General features: G+C 55.4%; 4 protein-coding genes across 4 annotated transcripts in view; 2 read left to right on the forward strand and 2 right to left on the reverse strand.

Moving 5' to 3' along the window:
- The window catches only part of MONBRDRAFT_26795 (uncharacterized protein), a gene marked incomplete at both ends in the record, with an annotated part of 2,595 nt that extends 201 nt beyond the window's left edge, over positions 1-2,394 (forward strand). The window contains 8 exons of the mRNA XM_001747068.1: positions 3-267; positions 829-914; positions 1,065-1,164; positions 1,253-1,447; positions 1,543-1,657; positions 1,768-1,871; positions 1,975-2,018; positions 2,140-2,394. Of these exons, the coding sequence (XP_001747120.1) occupies positions 3-267; positions 829-914; positions 1,065-1,164; positions 1,253-1,447; positions 1,543-1,657; positions 1,768-1,871; positions 1,975-2,018; positions 2,140-2,394 (1,164 nt within the window). The remainder of the gene's footprint in view (positions 1-2; positions 268-828; positions 915-1,064; positions 1,165-1,252; positions 1,448-1,542; positions 1,658-1,767; positions 1,872-1,974; positions 2,019-2,139) is intronic.
- Positions 2,395-2,809: 415 nt separating this feature from the next.
- On the reverse strand, positions 2,810-4,075 carry MONBRDRAFT_26796 (uncharacterized protein; the record flags this gene model as incomplete). The annotated part of the gene is made up of 5 exons (XM_001747197.1): positions 2,810-3,043; positions 3,141-3,268; positions 3,386-3,464; positions 3,588-3,702; positions 3,930-4,075. The coding sequence occupies 5 exons, from the start codon at positions 4,073-4,075 to the stop codon at positions 2,810-2,812; spliced, it is 702 nt and encodes a 233-aa protein (XP_001747249.1).
- Positions 4,076-4,906: 831 nt separating this feature from the next.
- MONBRDRAFT_9515 (uncharacterized protein) lies at positions 4,907-12,423 on the forward strand (the record flags this gene model as incomplete). The annotated part of the gene is made up of 4 exons (XM_001747069.1): positions 4,907-5,212; positions 5,440-6,909; positions 7,087-12,183; positions 12,319-12,423. 4 exons carry the CDS (start codon positions 4,907-4,909, stop codon positions 12,421-12,423), a joined length of 6,978 nt encoding a protein of 2,325 aa, XP_001747121.1.
- Positions 12,424-13,083: 660 nt separating this feature from the next.
- Positions 13,084-15,173, reverse strand: MONBRDRAFT_26798 (uncharacterized protein; the record flags this gene model as incomplete). Its single annotated transcript, XM_001747198.1, has 8 exons — positions 13,084-13,350; positions 13,490-13,679; positions 13,768-13,972; positions 14,419-14,497; positions 14,594-14,637; positions 14,735-14,851; positions 14,950-15,034; positions 15,117-15,173. 8 exons carry the CDS (start codon positions 15,171-15,173, stop codon positions 13,084-13,086), a joined length of 1,044 nt encoding a protein of 347 aa, XP_001747250.1.
- Positions 15,174-15,398: the final 225 nt, after the last annotated feature.

Genomic DNA, 15,398 nt, shown 5'->3' on the forward strand with positions numbered 1-15,398 from the left:
AGAGAGAAGAGAGAGAGAGAGAGAGAGAGAGAGAGAGAGAGAGAGAGAGAGAGAGAGAGAGAGAGAGAGAGAGAGAGAGAGAGAGAGAGAGAGAGAGAGAGAGAGAGAGAGAGAGAGAGAGAGAGAGAGAGAGAGAGAGAGAGAGAGAGAGAGAGAGAGAGAGAGAGAGAGAGAGAGAGAGAGAGAGAGAGAGAGAGAGAGAGAGAGAGAGAGAGAGAGAGAGAGAGAGAGAGAGAGAGAGAGAGAGAGAACAAAAAATTACCACATGTAGCAACAGAAACAGAGACGCTTCTTTTGCGTATTTGTGCTGACAATTTTTATTTCTATCTACATCGGATGTATTTTGGTTGGGTGTTGGTCGTCTATATTTGGACAAGAAGACGATGGCATCCCCACTGGTTCTGATCACTGGAGCCAGCTCTGGTACGAACGGACTGAACGAGCCACAACGGATGAGCGAGGGCAGGCAGAGGAGCGCACCCCACGGACGCGCTCCTCTGTCCTGCGATGCGATACAATGCGATGAGTGAAACGAAACAAAAGCTCAAGAGATGGGCTGGGGCATCAAGAGGAGAAGAGGATACCTACCATGAGCTTAAGGAGGCGACATCGGGTCATACGCGGTCAGGGTCAGAGGGCGGCAAAGTGGTCAATGATGCTGATGAGCACAAATTAAAGCTCCTCGATGGCTGGATGGGTCGCGCTGATTATGATGCGTTTCAATCTTGTTGTTTGCCTGTCAGATCATCTATCTGGGGTTGGCAGAAAGCGAGAGGCCTTCGCCACGCCCTGACCTCATTCTCATTGCGTTCCTTTCCAAACGTGTAGGTATTGGCCGGGAGGCGGCCACATTGCTGAGCCTGCCGGCATACAAGAGCTGTCGCCTTGTCTTGGCGTGCCGGGATGTCGACAAGGTACGGGCGAGTTTGTGACTGTTACATCCGCAAGCTGGTCTGTCATATCTCATCCGAGTGACCATCCTGAAGGCCCAAGAGACGGCTCGGCATGTTCGAAGCACTGCCGCGGAAGCGGGCGGCCCCGAGCCGAGTATCACCATCCTGCAGCTTGATCTGGCCTCGCTAGCCTCCGTCCAGCAGTGCTACCGCGATTTTATCGCCCACTTTGGCCCTTCAGCCTCTCTCGATGTTCTCGTGCTCAATGCCGGTTCGACACTCGCTCTGGGCGTGAATGCATTCTCGTCGTAGTGCCAGGAACATCATCAGCTCAGTTCTTGCCTTCTTGCTTGGGATAGGGCGAGCCCATTTCGAGAGTCGTGTGGCACAGCTCACTGCAGATGGCTTTGAAGTAACGCTTCAGACCAACTTCCTTGGGCACGTGCTCCTGACCGAGCTCCTTCTACCACACTTACGCCGCGCTGCGCAGCCACGACTCGTGTTCCTGTCCTCGAGCCTGCACGACCCGGACAGTCGCAGCCGCTCTTCAGATGGTCGGTACACGCTGGTGTCGCACATGAACCTCTCCGTTCTCACATGGGCTGACCTTGCTCGAGCACATGGCACTCATCTCGTTGCATGTGCTTAGTTCCCACGGTGGCCACATCATCATATCGATCTGGGATTCAAAACACAAAGCCTCCACCTGACGTGGATCTAGCTACTCTTTTCAGCATCCAAGACAAAAGCCCGCTTAGTGGCCGGTACGCGACTCTTTTCGCCGCTTCTCATGCGTGCCCCGGGTGGCTTTGTCTGTGGCTGACATGACATGTGCATCCACTTGATGACCTGATGCGCCGGAATGGGTACGTAGATGGATCTACCAGACCAGCAAGCTGGCAGGCATGCTGTATCTCTATGCCTTACAACGGCGAGAAGCCGGACAGAGCCCGCTGCGTTGCTGCGCCATCTCGCCAGGTTGGCTTCCAGTTTTGGTTTTCTTCTGGTCTGGCGTCTGCTCATCAATCAGAACCCTGGAACCGCTCGCGGCTCTCACTCTTCTTGTGCCTGCCGAGTTCAGGTTTTATACCACAGACAAATCTATTTCGCAATAGCTCCGCTCTGGTACGCTGTTGCTTACGCGTCTGTCTCGACTGCCTCCTCAAGCCTTTTCGTCAGGTACGACCCGAGCCAATTCTGTTTGACCCCACCATTTCGCACTGCCTCACATTCAGCCCTTGTGCAGGTCACGCGCACGGTGCACGAAGGGGGCGTCATTATCGCCCGAGTTTGCACAGATGATGCCCTGCCCCTGGGCCGTGAGCCTTCTCATGATATGGAAGCTGAGTTGGGCTGCGCACCCACTCAAGGTGCTGGCTATTTCGTACTCAACAATGCAAGTCAAGTGGAGGCGGTGTGGTCCTCTGATCGCTCTTATCACGCCGCGCTGGCGGAGGAGCTGTACACTGCTGCCCTTGCTCGCTGTGCCCCCTATCTCTGAGCCGGCTGCGCCATTTGTGATGTGTGTCTGTGTTTCTTGAACCCATAATCCATGCCGTCGTTGTCAAGTGTCTATAGCCTTTGCGGGGGAAAAAAAAAAAAAAAAGCCGCTGATCTGTTTACAGTGGTGTAAATGACGCAATTAGTGGTGGTGGTCCAGAAGGGGCGCAGCCCGCCAGGCCTCATGCTCGATCAAGCGGACAAGTGTCGGCTTTGTGTTGCAATGTTCATTCATTCGATCGACGCACATGATTTCGTTTAGCAATCTTTTAACATGTCGGAGCAAAAAGGAGGCAAAAATGAATGTCGCGCGCAGCGCGGCATAAAAGTCAGAGATCAGGTGCTTTCGTGGTTAGGGCCAGCTTCACCACAGATGTGTGTGTGTCTGTGTGTACAATACACGGTGGCCGAGAGTTTCAAATGTGAGACAGATCGACCTCAGCCATGAGCTGTTCGAGCCAAACATCATGCTCTCGGGTGGCTACGGCTGCTGCATGGGCTTGACGGGTGACGCGTCGTTCGTGGCGATGAGTCGGCATGGCTCCACTACGTGCTGCCACATCCAAGTTGAGGCGGTGCAGCTTCTCATTCAGCGCACGGCGCAAATCCACGCGACGCCGCCGCTGCTCCCGCTCAACGGCATTGACGAGCTGAGACAAAGACAGGGGCACAGTCATGGGCGGAAGGACAAGCGACGGTCAGCCATAGGCATATGTCCAGGAGAAGCGCCGTACACGGCATACGCACCACGCGGCGACGATGTTCTGCGTCATTGAGCTCTCGCTGGGCTTGGCACCGCGCCACTTGATCCTGGCGGCGATAAGCGGGACTGACGGGGATGTGTCGCAGTTTTCCTGAGGCAGGCAGGGGCCCGACTGCCAGCGCGGTACTCGGAAGATGGTATACAATGGGAATTTGAAGTCCAGCCTGGGGGTCGCGAAGAGGCCCTCGGTGGTCAGTCGTCGGTGGCAGGTTGGAAGATTGCTTCGGACCGCGAGTTGTCTCGCGCACGAGCTTCTTCCGTTCGCGACGCGCCAGGCTGAGGAGGTCCTGGCGCCGGCGGTCATGGGCCTACCGTCGCAAGGTGGGACAGCAAGATGAAGTCGAGCAGAGGCATCAGGCGTGTGAACGACCTGCGGGGTCAGGTGCTTGGGCGTTAAAAACGGCTTGGAAAAGCAAAAATCCCAAGCGTACCAGCCAGGCAGTGTAGGCTTTGGCCAAGGTCATGCCGTCCCGTTGAAAATCGGTGACGTTGCGAGGTAAGAGTTCTCGTGGCGTGACACCCACATTGAAGCAGGCTCGCACGGATCTAACAGGTTGAGCACGCGTGCCCATGAGTGCAGCATGGTTGCCAGAGCCGTGAGCAGCAGCCGCCTTTTTTTTTTTTCGTCAGAGGCACTGTTGATGTGGATGGCGTAGGCAAGGGGTGGGCTTTGTATCGCGTTAGTCTGCATGGGGCTCATCGGCGACCTTCAAACCCCGGCGGTACCCCCACCCGTTGCCAGCATAACAACAACGCAGCGATGGTGCACCGACCGTGGTGAGTTGAGCACAAACTCGGCATGTTGGTGCCGCGGCTCATCAAAATTCTCCAGGTTAATTGAGTGCACCTCTGCCCGATCGCTCCGAGACGGCTGCTCCTCCAGAACATCCACCCACTGCTCTCGAGCCCGGCTTGCCATCGCCGTTGACCAAATCACCACCCTGAAGAGCCAGCTCAGGCGCCACCAGTCTTGAAAAAAAAAAGAAAAAAAAAAAAGCTTTGTGACCGTTACAAAAACCGACCTCCCGTTTATAAACCATTTAAACTCCGGGAACACGTCAAACAAACTCTCACTGCGTTCGGGTAAACCAAAGAACACGATCCACTACGGGGGGTCACAAACCGTCCTTGCCCTATAAACTGACCACGGACGTCGGTTGACAAGTTTGCTCCAGAGCACTTTTGTCACAGCGGGTCGAGCTGCTGTGCCAGCGTGTGACTCTCTCGCCCTTTCCCGCTCTCTCCCTCTTCATCGTCGTCGAACGTACGTATGGAAAACGGCAGCGCGGGGGGATGGCTGGTCCTGGTCTGGATTTGATGTTCGGGGGTGTATCGATCAAGGGAACAGACGTGCGCATCTGGGCAAGGCTGCAGCTGTATCATTGGAGCAAGGGTGCACACTGCCGAGTGCTTTGGTTGAGCGTGAACACCAGTGTTTTTTTCTTTTTCTCGTCAAGCCGTTTTTTTTTTTTTCGCCCTTCTGGTGTTGTCGGTGTTGATCGCTCGGGGTCTGGGACCGCCGGTCTTTTGATTGGACTGCTTGCCGTGTGGTGTCATGGGATAGGGCTAGTGTTCTAGAAGAAGGGGCTGTTTGTGGTGTCTGCATGTGGACTTGGGGCTGACTGGGACTTTGAAGGCTGACGGGAGAGTTGCTGTTCAAATGCCTTGTTGATCGTTCTCACCATTTTCTCGTTTTGCCCGCGCATTTTGGCTCCTTTTTCCATCTTGCTTTGCCGTGCTCAGGCCAGTCATGGCGTTCAACGCGGGTGCGTCGGGCATGCCGCCCACGCCACCCAGCGATGAGCAGCTGGAGGCCAAGGCGCGCAAGTGGCGTCAGCTGCAGTCCAAGCGTTACTCGGAGAAGCGCAAATTTGGCTTTGTCGACACCCAGAAGCAAGAGTACCCACCCTCGGTCATCCGCACCATTATTCGAGACCATGGTGACATGTCCAGCCGCAAGTTTCGCCATGACAAGCGCGTGTACCTGGGCTCACTCAAATACATGCCCCACGCTGTGCTCAAGCTTCTTGAGAACATGCCCATGCCCTGGGAACAGGTACAGCAGCACAGCTCGTTTGCAGGCAGCAGCACAGTGGCGGAGGCGCGAGAGACAAATACACAAACCCTTAGCCGCTCGCTTGGACCTCCTTCCCCCTTGTTTGCGTGTTTCATGACAAGATTTCACCACCAGTCCTTTTGAACTGCTTGACCTGCCACCTTGCTCACTGGCCGTTCTCCCGCCACTCGCGTCCGCAAACCTCTTCCGTTCCACTTGATTCTTAGATCCGTGAGGTGCCCATCCTGTATCACGTGACTGGCGCCATTACGTTTGTGAACGAGGTGCCTTTTGTGATTGAGCCCGTGTATATCGCGCAGTGGGGTACCATGTGGATCATGATGCGTCGCGAGAAGCGCGATCGCCGTCACTTTAAGCGCATGCGCTTCCCGCCCTTTGATGACGAAGAACCCCCACTGGATTATGGTGACAACGTCCAGGACGTGCCACCCCTCGACGCCATTCAGATGGAGCTGGATGAGGAGGAGGATGCCCCCGTGTACGAGTGGTTCTACGACCACAAGCCCCTGCTGGACACGGGCCTCGTCAACGGTGAGACCTACCGGAAGTGGACCTTGCCTTTGCCCATCATGTCCAACCTGCAACGCCTCGCCGGGCAACTGCTATCCGACTTGACGGACAACAACTACTTTTATCTCTTTGACCTCAAGTCCTTTTTCACGGCCAAGGCCCTCAACTTTGCCATTCCCGGTGGTCCCAAGTTTGAGCCCCGCTTCCGTGACGATGGCATCACCGACGACGACTGGAACGAGTTTAATGACATTAACAAAATCATCATCCGTCACCACATTCGTTCCGAGTACCGCATTGCCTTTCCATACCTGTACAACAACATGCCACGTGAGGTGCATCTGGCCAAGTACCACTCCCCCACTGTCGTCTTTATCAAGTCGGACGATCCGGATCAGCCCGCCTTTTATTATGATCCAATCATCAACCCCATTGCCAACCGCCAGGCCAACAATCTGGATGAGATTGAGCCCGAAGACGAGGAGTTTATCCTGCCCGACGAGGTCGAGCCCTTTTTGGCCGAGACCCCGCTCTACACGGAGAACACGGCCAACGGCATCACCCTGCTCTGGGCCCCACGCCCCTTCAACTTGCGCTCGGGCTTTACTCGCCGTGCACAAGACGTGCCCCTCGTTAATACCTGGTACCAGGAGCACTGCCCCACTGGCCAGCCCGTCAAGGTTCGCGTGTCCTACCAGAAGATGCTGAAGATTTTCGTTCTCAACTCGCTCAAGGCCCGCCCTCCCAAACCTTGCAAGAAGCGTTCGCTCTTCCGCTCCTTCAAGCAGACCAAGTTCTTCCAGATGACGCGCCTTGATTGGGTGGAAGCTGGTCTCCAGGTCTGCCGCCAGGGCCACAACATGCTCAATCTGCTCATTCATCGCAAGCAACTCAACTACCTCCATCTTGATTTCAACTTCAACCTGAAGCCTGTCAAGACACTGACCACCAAGGAGCGCAAAAAATCGCGCTTCGGTAACGCCTTCCACTTGATGCGTGAAATCTTGCGCCTGACCAAGCTTGTGGTCGACTCGCACGTCCAGTACCGCCTGGGCAACGTTGACGCCTTTCAGTTGGCGGATGGTCTCCAGTACACCTTTGCCCACGTTGGTCAACTCACCGGCATGTACCGTTACAAGTACAAGCTCATGCGCCAGATTCGTATGGTACGTGACCTTGCTCCTCGTGGCACGGAGAAATCTGTTTGAGACCTCCTTTCTCGGGACGGCGACATGTTTTGTTTGCATTCGATTACCTTCGCGCCCGCTCTTTTTCTCACCGCCTTTTCGCCCTGTCTTTTCGCCGGCGACACCAATCTTCTTTTCGTGATCGTTTTTTTATAGACCAAGGATTTGAAGCACATCATTTACTATCGCTTCAATACCGGACCCGTCGGCAAGGGCCCCGGCGTGGGTTTCTGGGCGCCTGGCTGGCGCGTATGGCTCTTTTTCCTGCGTGGCATTGTGCCCCTTCTTGAGCGATGGTTGGGTAATCTGTTGGCCCGTCAGTTCGAAGGTCGCGTGTCCAAGGCCGTTGCCAAGACAGTGACCAAGCAGCGCGTCGAATCTCATTTCGATCTCGAGCTGCGCGCCTCTGTCATGCACGACATTCTTGATATGATGCCCGAGGGCATGAAGGCCAACAAGGCCCGCGTCATCATGCAGCACCTTTCAGAGGCTTGGCGTTGCTTCAAGGCTAACATTCCCTGGAAAGTCCCGGGCCTGCCCACGCCCATTGAGAACATGATCTTGCGTTACGTCAAGAGCAAGGCCGACTGGTGGACCAACACGGCCCACTACAACCGCGAGCGTATCCGTCGTGGTGCCACTGTCGACAAGACCGTCTGCAAGAAGAACCTGGGTCGCCTTACTCGTCTCCACCTCAAGGCTGAGCAGGAGCGCCAGCACAACTACCTCAAGGATGGCCCCTACGTCTCAGCCGAGGAGGCCGTTGCTATTTACACCACCACTGTCCACTGGCTCGAGTCGCGCCGCTTCAAGCACATCCCTTTCCCGCCGCTTACCTACAAGCACGACACCAAGCTGCTGATTCTTGCCCTCGAACGCCTCCGCGAGGCGTACAGCGTCAAGAACCGCCTCAACGCCTCGCAGCGCGAGGAGCTTGGCCTGATTGAGGCCGCTTACGACAATCCCCACGAGGCCCTCATGCGCATTAAGCGCCATCTCCTGACCCAGCGTGCCTTTAAGGAGGTGGGCATTGAGTTTATGGACATGTACTCGCACCTCGTGCCCGTGTACGACGTCGAACCTCTGGAGAAGATTACCGATGCCTACCTGGATCAATATCTCTGGTACGAGGCTGATAAGCGCAAGCTCTTCCCCTCATGGGTCAAGCCCTCCGACACGGAGCCCCCGCCGCTGCTCGTGTACAAGTGGTGCCAGGGCGTGAACAACCTGCAGGATGTCTGGGAGACGGCCGAGGGCGAATGCAACGTTATGATGGAGACATCGCTGGAGCGCATCTACGAAAAGATGGATCTCACCCTTCTCAACCGTCTGCTTCGCCTCGTCGTCGACCAAAACGTGGCCGACTACATGACGGCCAAGAACAACATTGTCATCAACTTCAAGGACATGAACCACACCAACTCCTATGGCCTCATTCGCGGCCTGCAGTTTGCCTCCTTCATTGTGCAGTACTACGGTCTCGTCATTGATCTCCTGGTCCTCGGCCTGAACCGTGCCTCGGAGATGGCTGGTCCACCCCACCTGCCCAACGACTTTTTGACCTTTCAAGACGTTGCCACCGAGACCTCGCACCCGATTCGCCTGTACTCACGCTACATTGACCGCATTCACATGTTCTTCCGCTTCACTGCGGAGGAGGCGCGTGACCTCATCCAGCGTTATCTCACCGAGCACCCCGATCCCAACAACGAGAACATTGTTGGCTACAACAACAAAAAGTGCTGGCCCCGTGATGCGCGCATGCGTCTCATGAAGCACGACGTCAACCTCGGTCGCGCCGTCTTTTGGGATATCAAGAACCGCCTCCCGCGCTCCCTCACCACCATCGAGTGGGAGAACAGCTTCTGCTCGGTCTACTCCAAGGACAATCCCAACCTGCTCTTTAACATGTGTGGCTTCGACGTCCGCATTCTTCCCAAGCTTCGCGCCCAGGCCCACGACTTTAAGCACCAGGATGGTGTCTGGAATCTTCAGCACGAGATCACGAAGGAGCGCACCGCCCAAGCCTTCCTCCGCGTGGACGAAGACTCGTTGCAAAAGTTCCACAACCGCATCCGTCAGGTCCTCATGTCCTCGGGTAGCACGACCTTCACCAAGATTATCAACAAGTGGAACACGGCCCTCATTGGCCTCATGACCTACTACCGCGAGGCCGTTGTCAACACGCAGGAGCTCCTGGACCTGCTCGTCAAGTGCGAGAACAAGATTCAAACGCGTGTCAAGATCGGGCTCAACTCTAAGATGCCTTCCCGTTTCCCGCCCGTCGTCTTTTACTGCCCCAAGGAGCTCGGCGGCCTGGGCATGCTTTCCATGGGCCACGTGCTCATCCCCCAGTCAGATCTGCGCTGGAGCAAGCAGACGGACGTGGGCATTACTCACTTCCGAAGCGGCATGTCCCACGACGAGGATCAGCTGATCCCCAACCTCTACCGCTACTTGCAGCCCTGGGAGTCTGAATTCATCGACTCGCAGCGCGTCTGGGCCGAATTTGCGCTCAAGCGCCAAGAGGCCAACGCGCAAAACCGCCGATTGACGCTCGAGGATCTCGAGGACTCGTGGGATCGTGGTATTCCTCGCATCAACACGCTGTTCCAGAAGGACCGCCATACGCTGGCTTATGACAAGGGCTGGCGCGTGCGCACTGAGTTCAAGATGTACCAAGTCTTGCGGAACAACCCCTTTTGGTGGACGCATCAGCGTCACGACGGCAAGCTGTGGAACCTGAACAACTACCGCACGGACATGATCCAGGCCCTGGGTGGTGTCGAGGGCATTCTTGAGCATACCCTCTTCAAAGGCACCTATTTCCCCACCTGGGAGGGTCTCTTCTGGGAGAAGGCCAGCGGTTTCGAGGAGAGCATGAAGTACAAGAAGCTGACCAACGCGCAGCGTGCTGGTCTCAACCAGATTCCCAACCGTCGTTTCACTCTGTGGTGGTCCCCCACTATCAACCGCGCCAACGTTTACGTCGGCTTCCAGGTCCAGCTCGACCTGACGGGCATCTTCATGCACGGCAAGATTCCCACGCTGAAGATCTCCCTCATCCAGATTTTCCGTGCGCATCTTTGGCAAAAGATCCACGAGTCCGTGGTCATGGATCTCTGCCAGGTCTTTGATCAGGAGCTGGATGCTTTGGAGATTGACACGGTGCAGAAGGAGACCATTCATCCTCGTAAGTCGTACAAGATGAACAGCTCTTGCGCTGATGTCCTCCTATTCGCCGCGCAAAAGTGGCCCATCAGCAAGCCCTCGCTGCTGGCAGACCCCAAGGACCAAATGGACATGATCACTTCGGACCGCTACTGGCTGGATGTGCAGCTGCGTTGGGGTGACTATGACTCGCACGACGTGGAGCGTTATGCCCGTGCCAAGTTTCTCGACTACACCACTGACAACCAGTCCATCTACCCCTCACCCACGGGCGTTCTCATCGCCCTTGACCTGGCCTACAACCTGCATTCGGCCTACGGCAACTGGTTCCCTGGTTGCAAAATCCTGATGCAGCAGGCCATGGCCAAGATCATGAAGGCCAACCCGGCCCTGTACGTGTTGCGCGAGCGTGTGCGCAAGGGTCTGCAGCTCTACTCTTCCGAGCCCACCGAGCCCTACCTCTCGTCGCAGAACTACGGCGAGCTCTTCTCCAACCAGATCATCTGGTTTGTGGACGACACCAACGTGTACCGCGTCACCATCCACAAGACGTTTGAAGGTAACTTGACGACCAAGCCCATCAACGGCGCCATCTTCATCTTCAACCCGCGCACGGGGCAGCTCTTCCTCAAGATTATCCACACATCTGTGTGGGCTGGCCAGAAGCGTCTGTCACAGCTGGCCAAGTGGAAGACGGCTGAAGAAGTGGCTGCGCTGATTCGCTCCCTGCCCGAGGAAGAACAGCCCAAGCAAATCATCTGCACGCGCAAGGGTATGCTTGACCCCCTGGAGGTGCACATGCTCGATTTCCCGAACGTTGTGATCAAGGGCTCGGAGCTGTCTCTGCCCTTCCAGGCGTGCCTCAAGGTGGAAAAGTTTGGCGATTTGATTCTCAAGGCCACCGAGCCCCAGATGGTGCTGTTCAACCTCTACGATGACTGGCTGCGCAACATCTCGGCTTACACGGCGTTTTCGCGTCTGATCTTGATCCTGCGTGCCTTGCACGTCAACGTGGACAAGGCCAAGATCATCCTCAAGCCCGACAAAACCACCGTGACCGAGCCCCACCACATCTGGCCGACGCTGTCGGATGAGGAGTGGATTCGGTGCGAGGTGGCCCTCAAGGACCTGATTCTGGCCGACTACGGCAAGAAGAACAACGTCAACACGACGTCGCTCACCCAGTCAGAGATTCGTGACATTATCCTGGGTATGGAAATCTCGGCGCCCTCGCAACAGCGCCAGGAGATTGCGGAGATTGAGAAGCAGACGCGCGAGCAGAGTGCGCTGACTGCCACGACCACCAAGTCTACCAACGTACATGGTGACGAGATGATTGTGACAACCACCAGCAACTACGAGCGCAGCGTCTTTAGCTCCAAGACCGATTGGCGCGTGCGGGCCATCAGCGCCACCAACCTGCCTTTGCGTACCAAGCACATTTATGTCCCCGACCACGACATTACCGAATCAGGCTACACTTACGTGCTGCCCAAGAACATTTTGACCAAGTTTATCTCGATCAGTGACCTGCGTACCCAGATTGCGGGCTACATGTTTGGCGTGTCACCCCCGGACAATCCTCAGGTGAAGGAGATTCGCTGCATTGTCATGGTGCCGCAGACGGGCACGCATCAAATGGTTGACTTGCCCAATCAGTTGCCGGAGCACGAGTACCTGGAGGAGCTGGAGCCTCTGGGCTGGATCCACACGCAGCCCAACGAGCTGCCCCAGCTGTCGCCCATTGACATTACCACGCACGCCAAAATCATGGCGGACAATGAGTCATGGGAACTGGACAAGACTTGCATCATGACGTGCAGCTTCACGCCCGGTTCCGTCTCGTTGTCGGCGTACAAGTTGACGCCCGGAGGCTTTGAATGGGGACGCAACAACAAGGACACCAAGAGCCCCAACCCACAGGGTTACTCACCTTCGCACTACGACAAGGTGCAGATGCTTCTGTCAGATCGTTTCCTTGGCTTTTTCATGACGCCTGTTGAGTCGTCATGGAACTTCAACTTTATTGGCGTGAAGCACAAGGCTTCCATGCGCTATACCCTCCAGCTGGCTAACCCGAAGGTGCGATTTCTGTCCTGCATTTTGCTTCATATTCTTGCCCCCCTTTCTAGCATTGTGTTGCAACACAGTTTCGTCTGTTACGTGACACCTCACTTTTGTCGTGCCCTTTTGGGGCTCTGTCTCGTGTTATCACAGGAGTTTTATCACGAGGTACATCGACCCAGCCACTTTTTGCAGTTCAGCAAGATTGAGGAGGAGGACGGCACTGATGGTGCTGATCGCGAGGACATGTTCAGCTAGGCCAAGTGTCGTTGGGCCTATCCAGGGTTTGGCGACCTGTCGCCATGTGCGTGTCCTTGTCCTGCATGTTTGAAACTGATGGGTGTTGCTTGTGTCGCGGATTTGTGTTGGCCTTGTGGGCCCGGATCCATGTACTTTGTGTTGCGTTTAGCGTGGCCTTCCAAGTGCTTCAAGGCGCGGTCGCCGCTGAAACGTGATCTGAGGCTTTTTAAAGACAAAGATTGGACGCTGGTCCAAACTTTCGTCACAAATTGAATTTGATTTTACATGTTGTTAGTACACACACGAACTATAAAACAATCGCGTTCTCTCTCTTGCGTGTTTTGCCCACAGCGAAACGTCGCCAGCTCGGGTTGTCGAAGGAGAGGACATGGTTCTCAATATTGGCTGTAGAAAGGCTCTCACTGCTCCTCGTTCTCTTCATTCGGGGCTGCAGTTTCTTCAGTGTCGCGGCCATTCAGGTCAAGGTGCTGCGTGGTTCGCAAAATAGTGGCAGTGCGATCTTCAAGGGAAGTGTCGGGGACGGCAAGCATTTCTTCGAGGCTTTGATTAGACATCTCACGGCTACGTTCGCATGCATGTGCTAGCAAAGCCGTTAGTCGGTAGAGCTGATCGCACATGTCATGGGCTGCAAGAGAGAGGGCGATAAAAGTGTGAACATCAATGAGAAGACGACGATGCGATGCGATGCTGGGCCAGGTTTGGTGAGTTGTTCAGACTATGGGCGTCGGAAAGAGGGGCCGAGAGAGCAAAAAAGGAAAACTCAAAAGTCTTCCAAATACCTGATTTGGCTTCAAGCATTTGCAGTTTCTCCGTTAAATCTTGACGCAGCTGGGCGTGTCGCGCAGCGAGTCGCCCAGCCTCACGCAGAGTGAAGCGAAAATAATAATTGCCTGTTTTCACGTCGTTGTCCACCTGGTCTTGTTCCTACCATTAGAATGACATTTGCGAAGGCACATTCCCAATCCCACCGGCATACACGGGGAACGAGAAGGGAAAATATTTATTATGGCATCAAGAGGGAAAAAGAAGAAGGAGACCGACGGGCAAGAGCTCGCTGACATACGCGATCACGGGCTTGCTCTGCTGCCATTTCAGCTACGCGAATGCAAAGCGCCAAATACTGATTGCGTGCCTGCATGTAGCGGTCCTGGGTTTGCTTGGCATCAGGAATGGCAATGGTCAAATATGTATGGAGCTGCTCTCGCACAAACTTGGCCTTGGGCAAGATCTCGGCAACTGAAAAATAGTAGGATCTATGTGACCCACAATGATTGGTGCATTAGAGGAACCCGTGTGCAGGTGGGCCAACGATGATTGCGTGTGCGTCCAAAGCAACCGCACTTGTGGGACTTGGCAACACCAGTCATTCTGGAATGCAAAGCACGATTGGTTTCGGTAGTACTGGCGTTTTCCAAGAGCTGACCATACTCCTGCTGGACATGTGCCAGGGCCTCGAGGCGGCGCAGGTACAGGCTCACATGACCTTCCAGGGCCTCGTAGGTCTTACGAGTGGCTCCAAACTGCTCCATTTTCGCGTTGAACGCCTCTGCGTGAGTCGCCATGATTCAAAAACACGAAAAGACAGTTGCAGCTGATGAGAGAGAAAAAGGTAGAAAGCATCATCTTGTTCTTGAGCCGCGGTCACAGGGCTTGCAGGTAAATTGATTGAACTTTCAGGTGCAAACCCTTACCAACAGTCTCCTCCTTGAGCTCGGCACGGTACATGGAGAGCACATCAAGTGTGCCTTCTGACGCGTGAAACTAGGGTGGTTCAAAGTCCGTGGTCGATCAACCGTGCACTCTGTGAGCGGGAGGGGTGCGCGAGGGTTCAGGAAAGTGGGTCGTCATTGCCTTACCGCTTTGGCCCATGCACGTTGCAAAGAAGTAACGGCTAAGGATAGACGGATAGGCCGATAGGCCCAGATCGTGGCTTATAAGGGTGCCGGGCCAGTATTGAAATGACAACAAACGATGAGTGGTTAAGAGGCTTACCAGTTGTGCGGCGAAGGAAGAATTCGACTCCAGATGGGGTCTCGTCTGGCAGCTTGCGTACGGTAAGCCGGGTGGCTTCCTGCGCACGCAAAAATAGAAATGAGCAAGGACGGGCCAAGGGGACGGGAGAGGCGGACACGAAATTGATTCTTGGAGCTGGGCCAAGCTCACATACCGGCTGGGTGTGCAGAATATCATGAACCTCGGCCAAGCTTTTGCCTACAATGTCAGCGCCAGCGCCCGCACCACGATGAGCTGAGCTGAGTTGGTTCGGTGCTGGCCCAGGACCAGTGGGGGTGAAAACAGCTGGTCTGACCAATTAGAATTTGGTCGTTCACCATGATAACTTCATCGCCAGCCTCCAGCATCATGTCGCCGCGGTCAGCATCGGGGTCTTGCTGAACAGCAGTGATATAGATACAGGGGCAAAACGCTGCAGTGCCAATTGCATTCCAAGGCAGAATACGCGGGGGTCCAGTCAGCACACAACGCAAAACGTCTTGCCAGATGTGATGCCAGCATAGCACGTACGCGCGCCGCCGCCGAGGCGAAAGGGCCAGTTCCCATCTTGCGTGGCAGCGACCGTGATGGTGACAGGCGCTTGCTGAGCCATGAGCTGTGGAATGCCCCATTCGTTCATGTCCGAGTCAGCTGGAGCACTTTAGCGTCGAGAAAAAACACTGGCCGCCACGACAAACCTGCGCAAATTTTCCGTGCAGTGACAGGTCACTGGGCAGCTCCTCCTGGGTCGCCATTGCGGCGGACTGTGATCAGCCAGCTAGCAAAGGGAATTCTGAAGCGTCCCACCACACCAAACCAACTCAATCTATCCCCGGCGCCACGACGAGACAATGCCTGTGTGAGGCCGCCGCCACATCAACCCGCCCCCGACCCCGACGCCCCCCCCCACATACACACTTACCGAGCGAGAGAGACGAGAGAGAGAGAGACAAGAGAGAGAGAGAGAAGAAAAAAAAAAT

Source organism: Monosiga brevicollis, genomic scaffold, assembly GCF_000002865.3.
Source record: "Monosiga brevicollis MX1 MONBRscaffold_15 genomic scaffold, whole genome shotgun sequence".
Classification (NCBI taxonomy): domain Eukaryota; class Choanoflagellata; order Craspedida; family Salpingoecidae; genus Monosiga; species Monosiga brevicollis.